The following is a 13,705-nucleotide window of genomic DNA, read 5'->3' on the forward strand; positions in this document are numbered from 1 at the left end:
ACTCAGATCTCTAGGATCAAATAAACTAGAAATTCCAAGAGTTCATCTGTTTAGCTGTGCCTTTACTGTATGAGCACTGTGCTACGTCCGACAGATCGCACTATTATGTTTTTCGTTTTCTTTTTCATTCTTTTATAACCTATTTTAACTCATTTTAATTTGTTTTCATCTGTTTTTAATCATTTTATTTTCTGCATTTTATGTTCCTAAACTTGTCTTTTTTATTCCTGTTTATGTAAAGCACTTTGAATTGCCACTGTGTATGAAATGTGCTATATAAATAAGCTTGCCTTGCCTTGCCTTGTATCCTAACAAATCTCATTAATGGAAACTATTTATTCAGCTTTTTAGATCAGAGGATGTACAGTGCTTATATATAAGTAAACCCCTCACAAATCTCTCATTTAATTTTATATTTTTAATAGGAAACCATACAATATTATATTTTTGCATATACATTAGATTAGTCAGTACTGAAGCCAAATCTGGATCTTATCTAACAAAATAACTTACAATAACGTTCCAAAAACTAGTACAGCCAAATTTATGTTATAGATAAATATTAAATACACATTTTAAAAATAGGAAAAATTAAGAGAAGCAAGAAATAGGATATTTTTAGTTGAAATTTTGGTTGTAATTTTATTTGCAATATTTTGCTTGAATTTAATTGTATTATCTCTCAATTTCTAAATAAGTTTGGTGTCTAAAATATTATGTTGATAAATGTATCTGTTTAATAAATCTGTTTTTTGAAATGCACCAAAATACATTGTTCACTGAGAAATGGATACAAATATTATTAATTTTCAAAATGGGTGTACTCACTTATGCTGACCCCTGTATAAATTTCGATCAAAGAAATAAATAAAATAAAAAATAAAAAATAATTAATTAAAATGATGACTTTTGGGGATCAGGGATAGTTGTGCGTCGACATAATAGAAAGCGAAAGCAACTCTATGAACACGTGACATAAACCTAGTTCTGCGTCACAACATGCTGCAGCAATCACGGAAACAACACTGATGATCAGATTGTTTCAGTTGAACGTCGAGTGAAAATTGAAGCAAACATGTAAGTATAATAAAACTTTTTAAAAACTCTTTGACTGTGAGTGCTGAAGAAAAAAAAGTATATTAAACGTACAGGCGTGGCTGATATGGCGCACGCTTGCTTGTTTACGAACATATTGTTTTTACACTCTTGACATGAATTAAGAAATTACTGTCGCTTTAACGACTTTTTTTCATAAACAGTAGTAATATTAAAGCTAACTCTTGCCTAAACTTAAAGAGTCAGTTCACTCGTATAAAACACATCATTTACTCAGCCTTTACTTGTTTCAAACCTGAGAGTTTTATACTCCTAACAAAAGAGCATATTTGCAAGAATCATGTGGGACTGGGCAATATGGCAAATATTTCGATAATAATTTTCCATATTGAATGATTACAATATATATTTCAATATAAGTTTTAATGCTTCCAGATTTAAAAGAGTACCCCAACAATAACTGCAGCCACATACATTAGAGGGTCAATTTAATATCATGTTTTCGGTATAAAATTGGGTACATCTCTAAATCAATACACTTTTACATTTCCATTGTTGCACATTTCTGCTGTGACTGGCTCTTAGATCAATATCGAATAAAAAAAAAAAGTCCAGAGCTTATCATTCATTTCAGCTTAGTCCCTTTATTAACCAGGGTTCACCACAGTGGAATGAACTGCTAACTTATTCAGCATGTGTTTTACGCAGCAGCCCTTCCAGCCACAACACAGCAATGAGCGTATCATTGTTATTGACATAAATGTTATCGCGATTCGATATAAAATCGTTTATTGCCCTGACATGAATACTGTAAATGTCATACTATATGGATGTCTATGGCATTTATATGTTCTCCCCGTGTTGGCGTAGTTTTCCTCTGGAAGCTCCAGTTTCCCCCACAGTCCAAAGACATGTGCTATAGATGAATTAAATAAGGGGGCCTGATAAATAAAGACACTAAGCCGAAGGAAAACGAATTTAGAATGTCAATGGCTACTCCAGCATTCTTCAAAATATATTCTTTGTGCTCAACAGAAAAAAAAACAGAAACTTCTAAAGGTTTGGAACCATTCAAGTGTGAGTAAATTTTCAGTTTTGGGTGAATGGACTCACTTTTAAGAAAGTGAAGTCAAGATTTTGATCCCCCACTTTTGTCTTGCTGCAATGTAGTAAAAACATCTCAGGTATATTACCGCACCTACTCTGGCTGCAAATGACGTGTTCGGCACAAGATGGCAGCAATTTGACATTTTGGCTTCACTTTTCTATGGTGGAAAAAACTGAGGCTTGCTTCAAACATTTTTTTACAGTTTAGGATAATAATGTGAAGTTAAAAAAACTGACTAATAAAGGCTTATTTTTTGTTCACAACAAATAGTTCACCAGAAATTTATATTGTGCAATCTTTTTCCTGCACTTAAACGTCTGTTGAACTCATAAGAAAATATGTTGAGAAATGTTGTTAAGAAGACTTCCAAAGGTTTTTCTTCTCCCACTATGGAAACTTTTTTATTACAAAAATTTTTCAGAATACTTTTGTGTTCAGCAGTTAAGAAAAGGCATACAGGTTTGGAACAACATTAGGATAAATAAATAAATAAATAAATAGTATGCTTAATGGTGAGCCTTTCTTTTAAGTCAAATTATGCAAAAGGTGTACAAAGCTGAGCTCCTTTTAAAAGATTTGCAAATATATACTCGTATATGATGGCTAAAGAGAATGATGGGCCTATTAGAGCAGTAGAGAGTTGCCAGAAATGCTAAAAATACATGCACAAATTTGGTTCGCAAATTGATAAGGAAAGAAATTCAATTCAGTAATATTAACCACTTTTATTCCTGAAAGATACACTGTTCATTAAAGGTTTTTGCTTGACTTTTACAGTGTTTTGTTTAGAAACAGTAACCAGGGATGAGGCGTTTACTCAAATAAGGTCAATTACGTAATCATTATTCACTGCTCTCTTTATATGGTTCATCTGTAAGTTCAAAGTTCAGTGCTGTAGAAGTGTGGCTTCAGCTTGTCAATCGTCAAACTCTCGTCTGAAGTAACAATAACTTAAAGGATTCAGGAGTGAAACTGCTCTGCACTGAAGAGGCCAAACTGCTAACTGGAGAAACTGAGGTATTTAAAAATAGGCTTTAAACTATAATTTTAGCATTTGAAGATAAAAGTTTATACAGTTAATTTCAATCTACACTCTCAGAGATAAAGGAATGAAAGGGAATGAAACTTGGGCGGAACCTCCTCAAAAGGTACATTTCTGTACTATATATGCACTGATATGTACTTTTACAATTTTTATTGTTACAATAGGGATAATTTAGGTACTAATACGTTCCCTTTATGTACAGAAGTGTGCCTTTTAAAAGAGTGCTGCCCCAGTGATTAATTTTATACCTTTGTCTCTGATAGTGTTGAGGAAACATTCAGATTTACATGTCTTCAGGTTTGAAAGTTGGGTAATATGGTTATGGTAAATATGGTTAGTTTAAAAATAAGGATGTGGAGCCATGTACAAATAAAGTATTGGTGAAGGCAGCAATTACATGTTAGACAGGCAAATTGGCAAGCTGTTGAAAATAATATTTGGGTTCAACTGGATAGAATTCACAAAAGCTGTAAACTCACTGGCCACTTTAATAGGTACACCTTAATATGTTGTGGAAATGTGTTCTTGTTCTTAGATGTTATTTTGTAAATAAACAAAGTCTCAACAAAAGAAGTCTGTAGTTGTTCTGAGTTACTCAGTCTTAAGCATTTATTTTTACAAGCAGTTAGCAACAAGAGGCAATACGATTGTACGACTGTCTGATCAGGCTCTTTCATGCAGTTTTATACATACTGCCCTCCTCCCTTATGGTTAATATCACATACATCATATCAATATCTACAGTTTGATCGTTAATCTTAATTTCTATGTCCCAGCTGCATTCTGCTCCCCAGACCAGGCTGACGTATTCCTTTATGTATAGTTTTAATTGTTATTTAACCCAAGAATACTTTCCCCATGTCATTTATATGTAAGTTCGTTGTGTCTGATGAATAATAGCTTTTCTATGATCTCAGGGATAATATGGGTGCTCTGGTGTGGGTGCCCGTTGAGGACAGGAGGGCCTATAATGATCTCATAAGGATTTCCCATTTAGCCATGTCCTATCTCATAGCCTATATTTCTAATGGAAGCTGCAGGTAACATGCTACATGCAGGTAATGCTGAGATATGTGCATGAAACATACAGTAAAACAGAGTACACTCTCAATAGAAAAAAGGTATATATAGTTTGAGCAGCATCATGGCTTTGGAGTATGAGTGTATTGACTTCATTAACACATTCAGTCAATCACAAAATCACATACAGTTAATTTCAAAACAGTATTACAGTCTTAAAGTGGAAGTGAAGCAGTCAGTCAAGTTTACATTAATTGGGAAAACTAGTTTCCACTTCAATGTAAAATATATTTAACCAACTGTGTTTAATATATTTTTATATATTAGATGCACATCTGATGCTTGTATTTGCACCAGTTCCACGTCCACAACTTCTCTCATCAAGTTAAATTAGGCTGTTCAGTCTCAGTGTTCAATTCTTCTACTGTATCTGTTCAGCTGAGGGAACGGTACCAACCCTGTGACATCAGACACAACGATATAACACTCTAGCTCTAAAAACTATAGTACAACATGCCATTTTTGGTTTGGTTTGTTATATATAAATAATGTAACTTTGACTGGCTGCTTTACTTCCACTTTGATGTCCTTTGGCTTTCTGAAAGAGTGAGCCACTGTTTGGGTGTTAACCATAGAAATTAATAAGAAACGCAATAGGCTGTATCCTACCGGTCACAAAATCGTCTTTGACTTCTCTAACAATGCTTACTTGGATAGCACGCTGGCTCAGTGGTTAGCACTGTCGCCCCATAGCAAGAAGGTCACTGGTTTGAGTTCCGGCTAGTAGGCATTTCTGTATGAAGTTTGCATGTTCGCTCCATGTTTCAGACATGTGCTAACTGAATAAACTAAATTGGCCGTAGTGTATGAGTGTGTGTGTGAATGCGAGAGTGTGTATGGGTGTATGGGTTGAAGCTGAAAGGGCATCTGCTCTGTAAAACATATGCCGGAAGAGTTGGCGGTTCTTTCCGTTGTGCCGAGCCATGATAAATAAAGGACTAAGCGGATAGAAAATGTATGAGTGACTCTACAAATGTATGAATACGAAACTACTGTTGATATTCAATCATGTTGGGGATTAGTCAACACAACGATAACCTGACTTCCTACAAAAGCTGTTTATTTGGCATAGCAAAGCATCCCATTTGACATTCACCAAAAAAAAAAAATTCCTCTTGTCTTATTTGCAGATGTACCAACAATATTGGAGCGTTAGCTTTAGCATCAATTCTTTTATTATCCATCGGCTTTCATCTTTTTTCATTGGTTCTAAACTCTCATGTGCTCTCTTTGTTTTATTTTGATCGGTTCTTTTGTTGTATGTGTCTTATTCTTATTCTGTCATGTGACCCATATTGTTTAGTGTATATGGCCCTCATGTTTTAGGTGTCTCTTGTTTAGCTTTGTTAGATATGTCCTGTTGTTGGTGAGTTGTTTCAGGTTCATACTCTAGTTCAGGTGGAGTCTTTTTGTTGTGTGCTTGTTTTCTGTCATGTCATGTTTTTAAACTCACTAGTGGTGGAAAGAGTACTGAAAAATCATACTCAAGTAAAAGTACCATTACTAGCCTAAAAAAGTAGTGCAATTAGAGTAAAAGTATCTGTTGTCAATATTATGCAAAGTATAAGTAAAAAGTAGCCCTTTCAAAAGTACTCAAGAGTAGTGAGTATTACACTGTAGCCTAAAAAGCTGATGCATTTACATGTAATTTGTGCATGTGTGTGTAAACGTAACATTCTGTAGTGCATCTAGTTATTGCCCAGCAGGCACACAACGTCATAAAATGTTAAAAATGACAAAAAATTTGACCAAAATTCAATATCTAGCCAGCGTCTAAGGACAACGTTATTTTGTTTTCAAATGTTTGGTTGATTTTAGCTTGTTAGAAAGTGACCAAAATACAACATCGTGCCAACATCTTAAATCAACGTCATATTGACGTCAAATACTGACATTTATTTACCAGGTGTGGCAACCAAAATCCAACATCTTATAGACTTCATAGTGGTAACGTCCACATAATGTTAAGCTGTAACATCATTAGACGTTGATATTTGGTTGGTTTTAGGTTGGATGTTGGATATTGACATTGGTCTGACGTTGAGTTCTGACGTCAACCTGATTTTCATTTCCAAACAAAATGCAACGTTCCCATGACGTTAGGGTACATGTCAATCTGACGTCATCATGTTGATGTCTTGTGCTTGCTGGGTGTTTGAGGCCATTTTGCTCATCATACAGTAAAAATCCGTCATCTTCTCACCAGTGACATGCATCTAAACAGTTTCTGGGTCAATGCATGTAAAGATTTTGGGCATCTTCTTGGACACTTTTAATGGTTCCAAGCAGTTTGCTGCAATTTTAAATCGCCCATGTCTTGAAGTAGTTCATTATGATGTGATTTACCTTCTATGTGCAATTTGATTGGACATGAATTAAAGGACTGAATTTTCCAATCCCCATAGACAGGAAAAAATTAAGCAGTGACAGCAGGTTGATGGAAAGCAGTGGAGTAAAAGTACAGATACTGCACTAAAAATGTACCAAAGGGAAAGTAAAAGTACACATTTTAATAACTACTCTGTAAAATACAATTCCTGAGAAAAACTACTAAGTTACAGTAGTTTGAGTATTAGTAATTAGTTACTTTACACCACTGCAACTCACCCTCAGTGAACTTTACTCAGTGGCCTTAATACCTTTTTCTTTCACAGCCTGTATCATGGGTTGTTACGAAGAACCCATCAAGGATCAGAATGGAGAGACCATGGCTAGAGCAGAACTACTAAAATGTAGGCCAACGCACACACTTTTTCCTCACCAAACACTATTACACACAAGAGCAGAAATTATTCTTTATGCGACCCAAAACAGTTTGCTTTTTGAACATATTTGTGCTCACATTAATGTTCTCTATTCATGTATGCAGATGCCTGTGATCTCACTCTTGATCCGAACACGGCACATGAAATGCTGTCAGTTACAAACGGCAACAAAACATTGGTGTGTAACCCAGAGCCGATGATTTATCCTGATCACCCAGACAGATTTACCGGCCTCCCGCAGATTCTGTGTAAAGAGCGTCTGTCTGGGCGCTGCTACTGGGAGGCCGAGTGGAAAGGACTGGGTGACATGGTGGTGTCTTATGGAGGAATCGGCAGGAAAGGAAAAAGTCTTGATTGTCGTTTCGGAGCCAATGACAAATCCTGGATCATGAGCTGCTTTATTGGAGAGAAGCTGATTGCCTGGCATGATAACATGGGGGTTTATATTACTCTCCCAACAACTCCCTATAACAGAATAGCTATGTATCTAGACGAGCCTGCCGGCATTTTGAGCTTCTTCAGCGTCCCTGATGAAAACACACTCAATCACTTGTACACATTCAACACCAAATTTACTGAACCCCTCTATGCTGGGTTTGTGCTTTATACAGAGTCAGTGACTCTGTGCGATCTTAAATAACTCCTGCACACAATATATACAGTAGCAAGTATTTAGACTGTTGACACCCAGTCCAAATACCTAGCCACTCTTGTCAATGTCATTTAGACTGAATTGCTCTTTAACTTTGAATATTAAAGGCTGCTCTTGTTAAAATACAATTATTTAAGTAATACCTTACATAAATAAAAACTGGTATTGCAAAACATGTTTTTTTTCTGTCTTTTTATTGGTCTCTTGTATGACAATACAAATTAAATATTGAGAGGTAAACAGTCATGTATTGTCCATTATTAATCAATACAATACGATGTTTATTTATAAAGCACATTTAAAAAACAACTAAGGTTGACCAAGAAGCAGAATATAAAAGAAACATTTTAACAAGTAAAAGCAATAAAACAGTGATCAGAGAGTATTAAAAGCGAGAGAAAATGGATATGTTTTGAAAACAGTCTTAAATGCAGAAATGGAGGGGGAAAGTCTAATGTGAATTGGTAGAGTGTTCCAGAGTTTAGGAACAGCAAACGCTCGATCACCTCGTTTTCATAAGATCTTGATGATCGAGAAGGGGTACAGTATACAAAGCAAGTCAGTAAGGTACTGAGAAGCAAGATTATTGACGGCTTTTCAAGGAATAATAGAAATTTAAAATAAATTCTGCATTTAATTGGTAACCAGTGAAGTGCAGCTAAAATTGAAGTTACCGACTCATACTTGTGAGTGCAAGAGAGTAGTCTAGCAGCCGCATTTTGTACCAGCTGCAGACGAGAGAGAGAAGACAAATACCAAAATAAAGAGCGTTACAGTAATCCAGACAAGTTATGAAGGCATGAATCACCGTTTAAATATTTCTTTGAGATAAAAATGGCTTTATCTGAGGTGGTAAAAGCAGGATTTTACTACAGTACTAATCTGTTTGTCAAATTATAGGTTTTCATCAAACATAACACTGGGATTTCTTGCACACTGGGTAAAATGTGGGGCCAAAGATCATCTAACAGAGAATTGTCTTTGTGCCCAAATACAATTACTTCAGTTTTATTTTCGTCTAAATTTTAAAAATGGCTTGAGAGCCAAAATTTAAGCTCCTCTAAGCAAGCCAGTAGTGGCTGTAAGCCATTTACTGTACATCTTTTTGTTTTAAAGGAAAATACATCTGAATGTCATCTGCATATAGATGGAAGGAAACCTTTTATTTATTGGAAATGGAAGCCAGGGATAGCATAAACCCATCCCCTAACCTTTCATTTATTGACTAAACAAAACAACAATAAATAAACACATAAATACCAAATTAAGAAAATAAAATACAAAAGAACGTGACACCAGAATAGCTGGATATAGACGGGAAAAAATTATAATAATTAAAATAATAATAATAAATAATAAAATAAACATTCTAATAAAATGGTAAATGTTACAGGTTGCCAGCACCAGGTGTAATAAGCAGGCTTTTGATTTAGTCAAGAAAGTAATCCCAAGTCTCATAAAGGTAATCTAGTGAGCCAGAGAGCGAGCATCTCAGCTTTTCAAGTCTGATACAGTCAAAAAGTCCTGTATCCACTTGTCATGTGTAGGGGGAAAGTACGTTTTCGCTTCAAAACTATGGCACGTCTGGCTAAAATTGTGGTAAAGGCAACAACCTTGCTGTCACGGACTGTCAAATCAGGTCCAAGGGATACACCAAAGAGGGCTAACAAAGTGTCAGGTTGTATATTGATTTTGAGGGCTTTATTGAATGTGTTAACAACACCTGACCAAAAGGTGGCCAGCTGTAAAAAAATGTAAAAATGCTACAGTCAAAATCCGTAACCTCGTTAACGGTATGTTTCCTTAATATATACGGCGAATAACCGTAAATTGACTTTCCCAGAATTCCCTGTATGGAACATCACTTTTTATACTTTTTGTTGAAATTACTATGAATCTTTTTAGTTGTTTTCCCATCAGTTATGTACTTTAGAGATTTATGTTACATCTAATGTTGATAAACAATGTTTATTTCATGACTTACCATATTGGGGTTTAGTAGCTGTGTGAATGACACTAAGCACCTTCTATACTTTACTCCACTTTTCTGCTTGTGTGGAAAGTTGATTGTGATGAGCTTTGGTTTCCCTGCTAAAAAATCCAGCTTAAACCAACCTAGGCTGGTTGGCTGGTTTTAGCTTGGCGACCAGGCTGGTATTAGAGGGGTTATGGCCACTTCCACGCTGGTTTTCAGTCATTTCCAGCCTTGTCTTAGCTGGTTAGGCTGGAAAATGACCAGCTTAATTCAGCTAAAACCAGCTTGACCAGCCTGGTTTAAGTTGGATATAGCTGGTTTTGGCTGGGCTCCCAGCCTGGCTAGGCTGGTCAAGCTGGTTTTAACTGGTCATCTCTCAGCCTGACCAGCTAAGTCCAGGCTGGAAATGGCTGGAAACCAGCCTGGAAGTGGCCAAAACCCCTCTTAAACCAGCCTGGTTGACCAGCTAAAACCAGCCAACTACCCTAGGCTGGATTAAGCTGGATTTTTCAGCAGGGTCATCAAGTAACTTCCTCATCACCTCCTGCATATGGATGTGCTAACGTGTCTAACTGTGTAAAAACAGATGTGTAGATGGTGGTCATTTAAAAAACAGACAAATTACATCTATAAATTAATGAATTACAGTAGTTTACCATGAAAATGAAAAATTACTTTTACGGTTTGTACCGTGTTTTTAACGGTAAAGTACTGGCAACCACAGCTGCCGGTGTTTTACCATAAATATTACGTATTTAATTTTAACAGTGTATGCAGATGGTCAGCAGGTGAATATTTGCAACAATGACAAGCAGAGCTCCTATTTGGAAAGAAATTAGACTACTGAGCATTGGTTAAGTGAGCTCTAAATCATGTTTTACACTGCATCAAACCATGTCTTGCACATGATGAAGAGAAATGCACCTGGGCTAAAATTTTATCGCTTACATCCGCTGTCATAACTCCTAGATCTCGCTCCCAAGTATCTTTAAATGCATTAATTGAATTTATTAAATGATAAATAATTAAAATCAAAGGCTTTCAAATCAGGAAATGATCTATATGCGTTTCAGGGGGGGCGGTTAGGGAGATGGGGAAACTGCTTTAGTATAAAATTTCTGATTTAGAAGAAGCAAATTAAGTGATGATTCGGTAAATTATACTTCATAGCTAAAAAGGAGAAGTATGTAGACACGCCCTCTTCATATAGATCACAGATTTTGCAAAGACTATTAGAGGACCAGACACGAAATGCAGGATCTGAACTTGATAGGGGGAAAAAATAATTGTTAAGTATAGGTATATGGATATATCGCTTGCAGGCCGTAGTGTTTTCTCAATTACATCCAAATATTGAGGGTATTTGTCACTACTGATTTTTTTAAACATTACTTATAGCTAAAAGAAGTTGAGAACACACAATAGAATAAAAGGGTTTTTTTGTTGATAAAGATTCAGTATGTACCCAAGGCGGACAGTTTTCAGAATAGCTTTCATTGTTCCAATAAACAAGCTTATGAATGTTGCAGGCCCTTGCAAAACATGTTTGTTGCTGACTTCAGTTTACATCAGGGATGCCCAAACTAGGTCCTGGAGGACGGGTGTCCTGCATATTTTAGTTCCAACCCCAATTAAAAACACCAGAACTAGCTAATCAAGCTCTTTTTGGGTATACAGAAACGTCCAGATAGGTGTGTTGGAGCTAAACTATGCAGGACACCGGCCCTCCAGGACCGAGTTTGGACACCTCACGCTTTACATCATATGTCTCAAACTGGATAGAGGGCCACAGCTCTGCAAAGTTTTGCTCCAACTCTAATCAAACACATCTGATGCAACTAAAGTGTTCAAGACTATCAAGCAGGTGTGAGTTGGAGCTGGTTGGAACTATGCAGAGCTGTGGCTTTCCAGGAATTGAGTTTGAGACTATTGGTTTACACCATTAGATGGTGATAAGAAATTATAAATCAGCAGCAGAGACTTTTATATTGAAAAGTGTTGAAACAAAGTTATTAACCATATCATTTTGTAATGACAACAACCACTTGCAAACTTGCTGTTTCATAGAAGTCGTTTAGAAATGCGGGGATTAAAGTCAAACGCCTGAGTTAAATGAGCCGAACTAAACGTCCACGCTTAAATTGGTTCCATAACTGCAAGTTGAAGATCATTTGATCTAATCTGAGTTCAGTTTATAGAATCTAGATGCTCGTGCACGTTACTGTCGTGAAATCTTGAAGGTCAAGCATAGCATCGATTTTATTGTGTGCTACCATGGCAATGACAAGAACCGAAAGGTCTCTGAAATGAGACAGAGCGAGTGAACTGCATTTGTTTTTAGAGTTCAAACATAATTTAAACATAATAATACATGTGTGGCTATATATTTTAAAATAAAGACCATTATTTAGCCCTATTAACATTACATTAAACATCACATTATTCATTGAAATCGTGCTTGTGCACGTGCGAGAGAGATAGAGAGAAAATAGTTTTAATGCATTACAGACTAACTGTAACATACAAAACATAAGCACATTAAGTTAAAAAATAATGGCAACAAAAAGCCATGCAGATTTTCAATTTGCTCCCGAAACCGCTGGACTTGTGTTTCTCAAGCCCTGTTTATATTAAAGTGAGGCTACTGCTCGGCCCAGATCCATCTCCCGATTATTCCACTCATGAGTTTGATGCTTTAAAACTTGCTCGTTTGTATTAGTCAGTGCTCTCTTAAAAATATTTGCTTTATAACATTCTTGTAATTTGTACATTATGTATACAGTTGAAGTCAGAATTATTAGCCCCCTTTGGTTTTTTTTCTGTTTTAAAAGTTCCTAAATGATGTTTATAACAGCCAGGAAATTTTCACAGTGTCTCTAGTAATATTTTTTCTTCTGGAGAATATTTGCTTTATTTCGGCTAGAATAAAAGCAGTTTTTAATTTTTGAAAAGACATTTCAAGTTCAATATTATTAGCCCATTTAAGCTATACTTTTTCGATAGTCTACAGAAAAAAGCATTGTTATACAATAACTTGCCTGATTACTCTAACTATGCCTATTAACTTAATTAACCTAGTTAAGCCTTTAAATGTCACTTTAAGTTGTATAGAAGTGTCTTGAAATACATCTAGTAAAATATTAGTCACTGTCATCATGGCAAAGATAAAATAAATCACTTATTAAAGATGTGTTATCAAAAATATTAAATGGGGAAAATATTAAATACATTTTTATTTAACAGGAAAAAAAATTCAACAGAAACATAAAAAACAAATAAAAATTTAGTTTAAAGTTTGTAGTTTGTATATGTTTCGTTTGCAATAACTTATAAGAAGTCAATGTGTTATAGTTCTATTCTAAAAGTTGTTTAGTGTGTATTTATATATATATATATATATATTGGTAACACTTTATAATTACTACACACTATAAATCATTTATTAAGCATTAGCAAATAGTGAATTCATTATCTGTTAAGCATTAACTCTATATTAATAAGCGTTAGTAGGCAGTTTATAGCTGCAGCTACAAATGCTCTAATCTTGACTTACAAACATATTTAATGTTTATTTAATATTAAATATTATATTTAATATTTAATATATTTAAACATAAAATATGTTTAATAATTGTACTTTCATACTTTGTTAATGATTTATTTTTTTATTACTAAATTAAGTATCGCATTACTTACAAACCAATTTGTATTTAAGAGTAGTTGAGGGTTTTTAGGATCATTCAGAATGAGTTAGTAAGTGATTAATAAACTATTGAAATCAACATTTATATGTCTTATTATTCAGGCATATATTAATGGTTACTATGTATGTTAATAAATGCTTTATTAACTCAACTTCATCTAGTTTTGTGATCTAATCTAAAGTGAGAACTATTGCTTTATAAATCCTTTATAAATGACAAATAAAGGCTCAGTTAAATTCTAAACAGGAAAAATGACATTATTCATTTCTCTTTATTTAAAGATACACAAATGAAACTGTACTTCAAATAAAAAATAAATC

General features: G+C 34.9%; 1 protein-coding gene across 3 annotated transcripts; it reads left to right on the forward strand.

Moving 5' to 3' along the window:
• Window positions 1-964: 964 nt before the first annotated feature.
• On the forward strand, window positions 965-7,883 carry si:dkey-286j15.3. 3 transcript variants are annotated; one of them, NM_001089576.3, is given in 3 exon segments: window positions 965-1,077; window positions 6,944-7,021; window positions 7,159-7,883. In NM_001089576.3, coding segments are annotated over 2 exon segments (606 nt in total). In that variant the 5' UTR covers window positions 965-1,077; window positions 6,944-6,951; the 3' UTR covers window positions 7,695-7,883.
• Window positions 7,884-13,705: the final 5,822 nt, after the last annotated feature.

The sequence above is a fragment of the Danio rerio genome, chromosome 22 (assembly GCF_052040795.2).
Source record: "Danio rerio strain M-AB ecotype USA chromosome 22, GRCz13ab, whole genome shotgun sequence".
Classification (NCBI taxonomy): Eukaryota; Metazoa; Chordata; class Actinopteri; order Cypriniformes; family Danionidae; genus Danio; species Danio rerio.

What these genes read in the sequence shown, in the direction of transcription:
- si:dkey-286j15.3 (NM_001044351.3), top strand. Translation starts at nt 6,952, where the DNA reads ATGGGTTGTTACGAAGAACCCATCAAGGATCAGAATGGAGAGACCATG. An exon ending in TAGAGCAGAACTACTAAAAT is followed by an intron (nt 7,022 to 7,158) that starts GTAGGCCAACGC and finishes TCATGTATGCAG; the next exon opens with ATGCCTGTGATCTCACTCTT.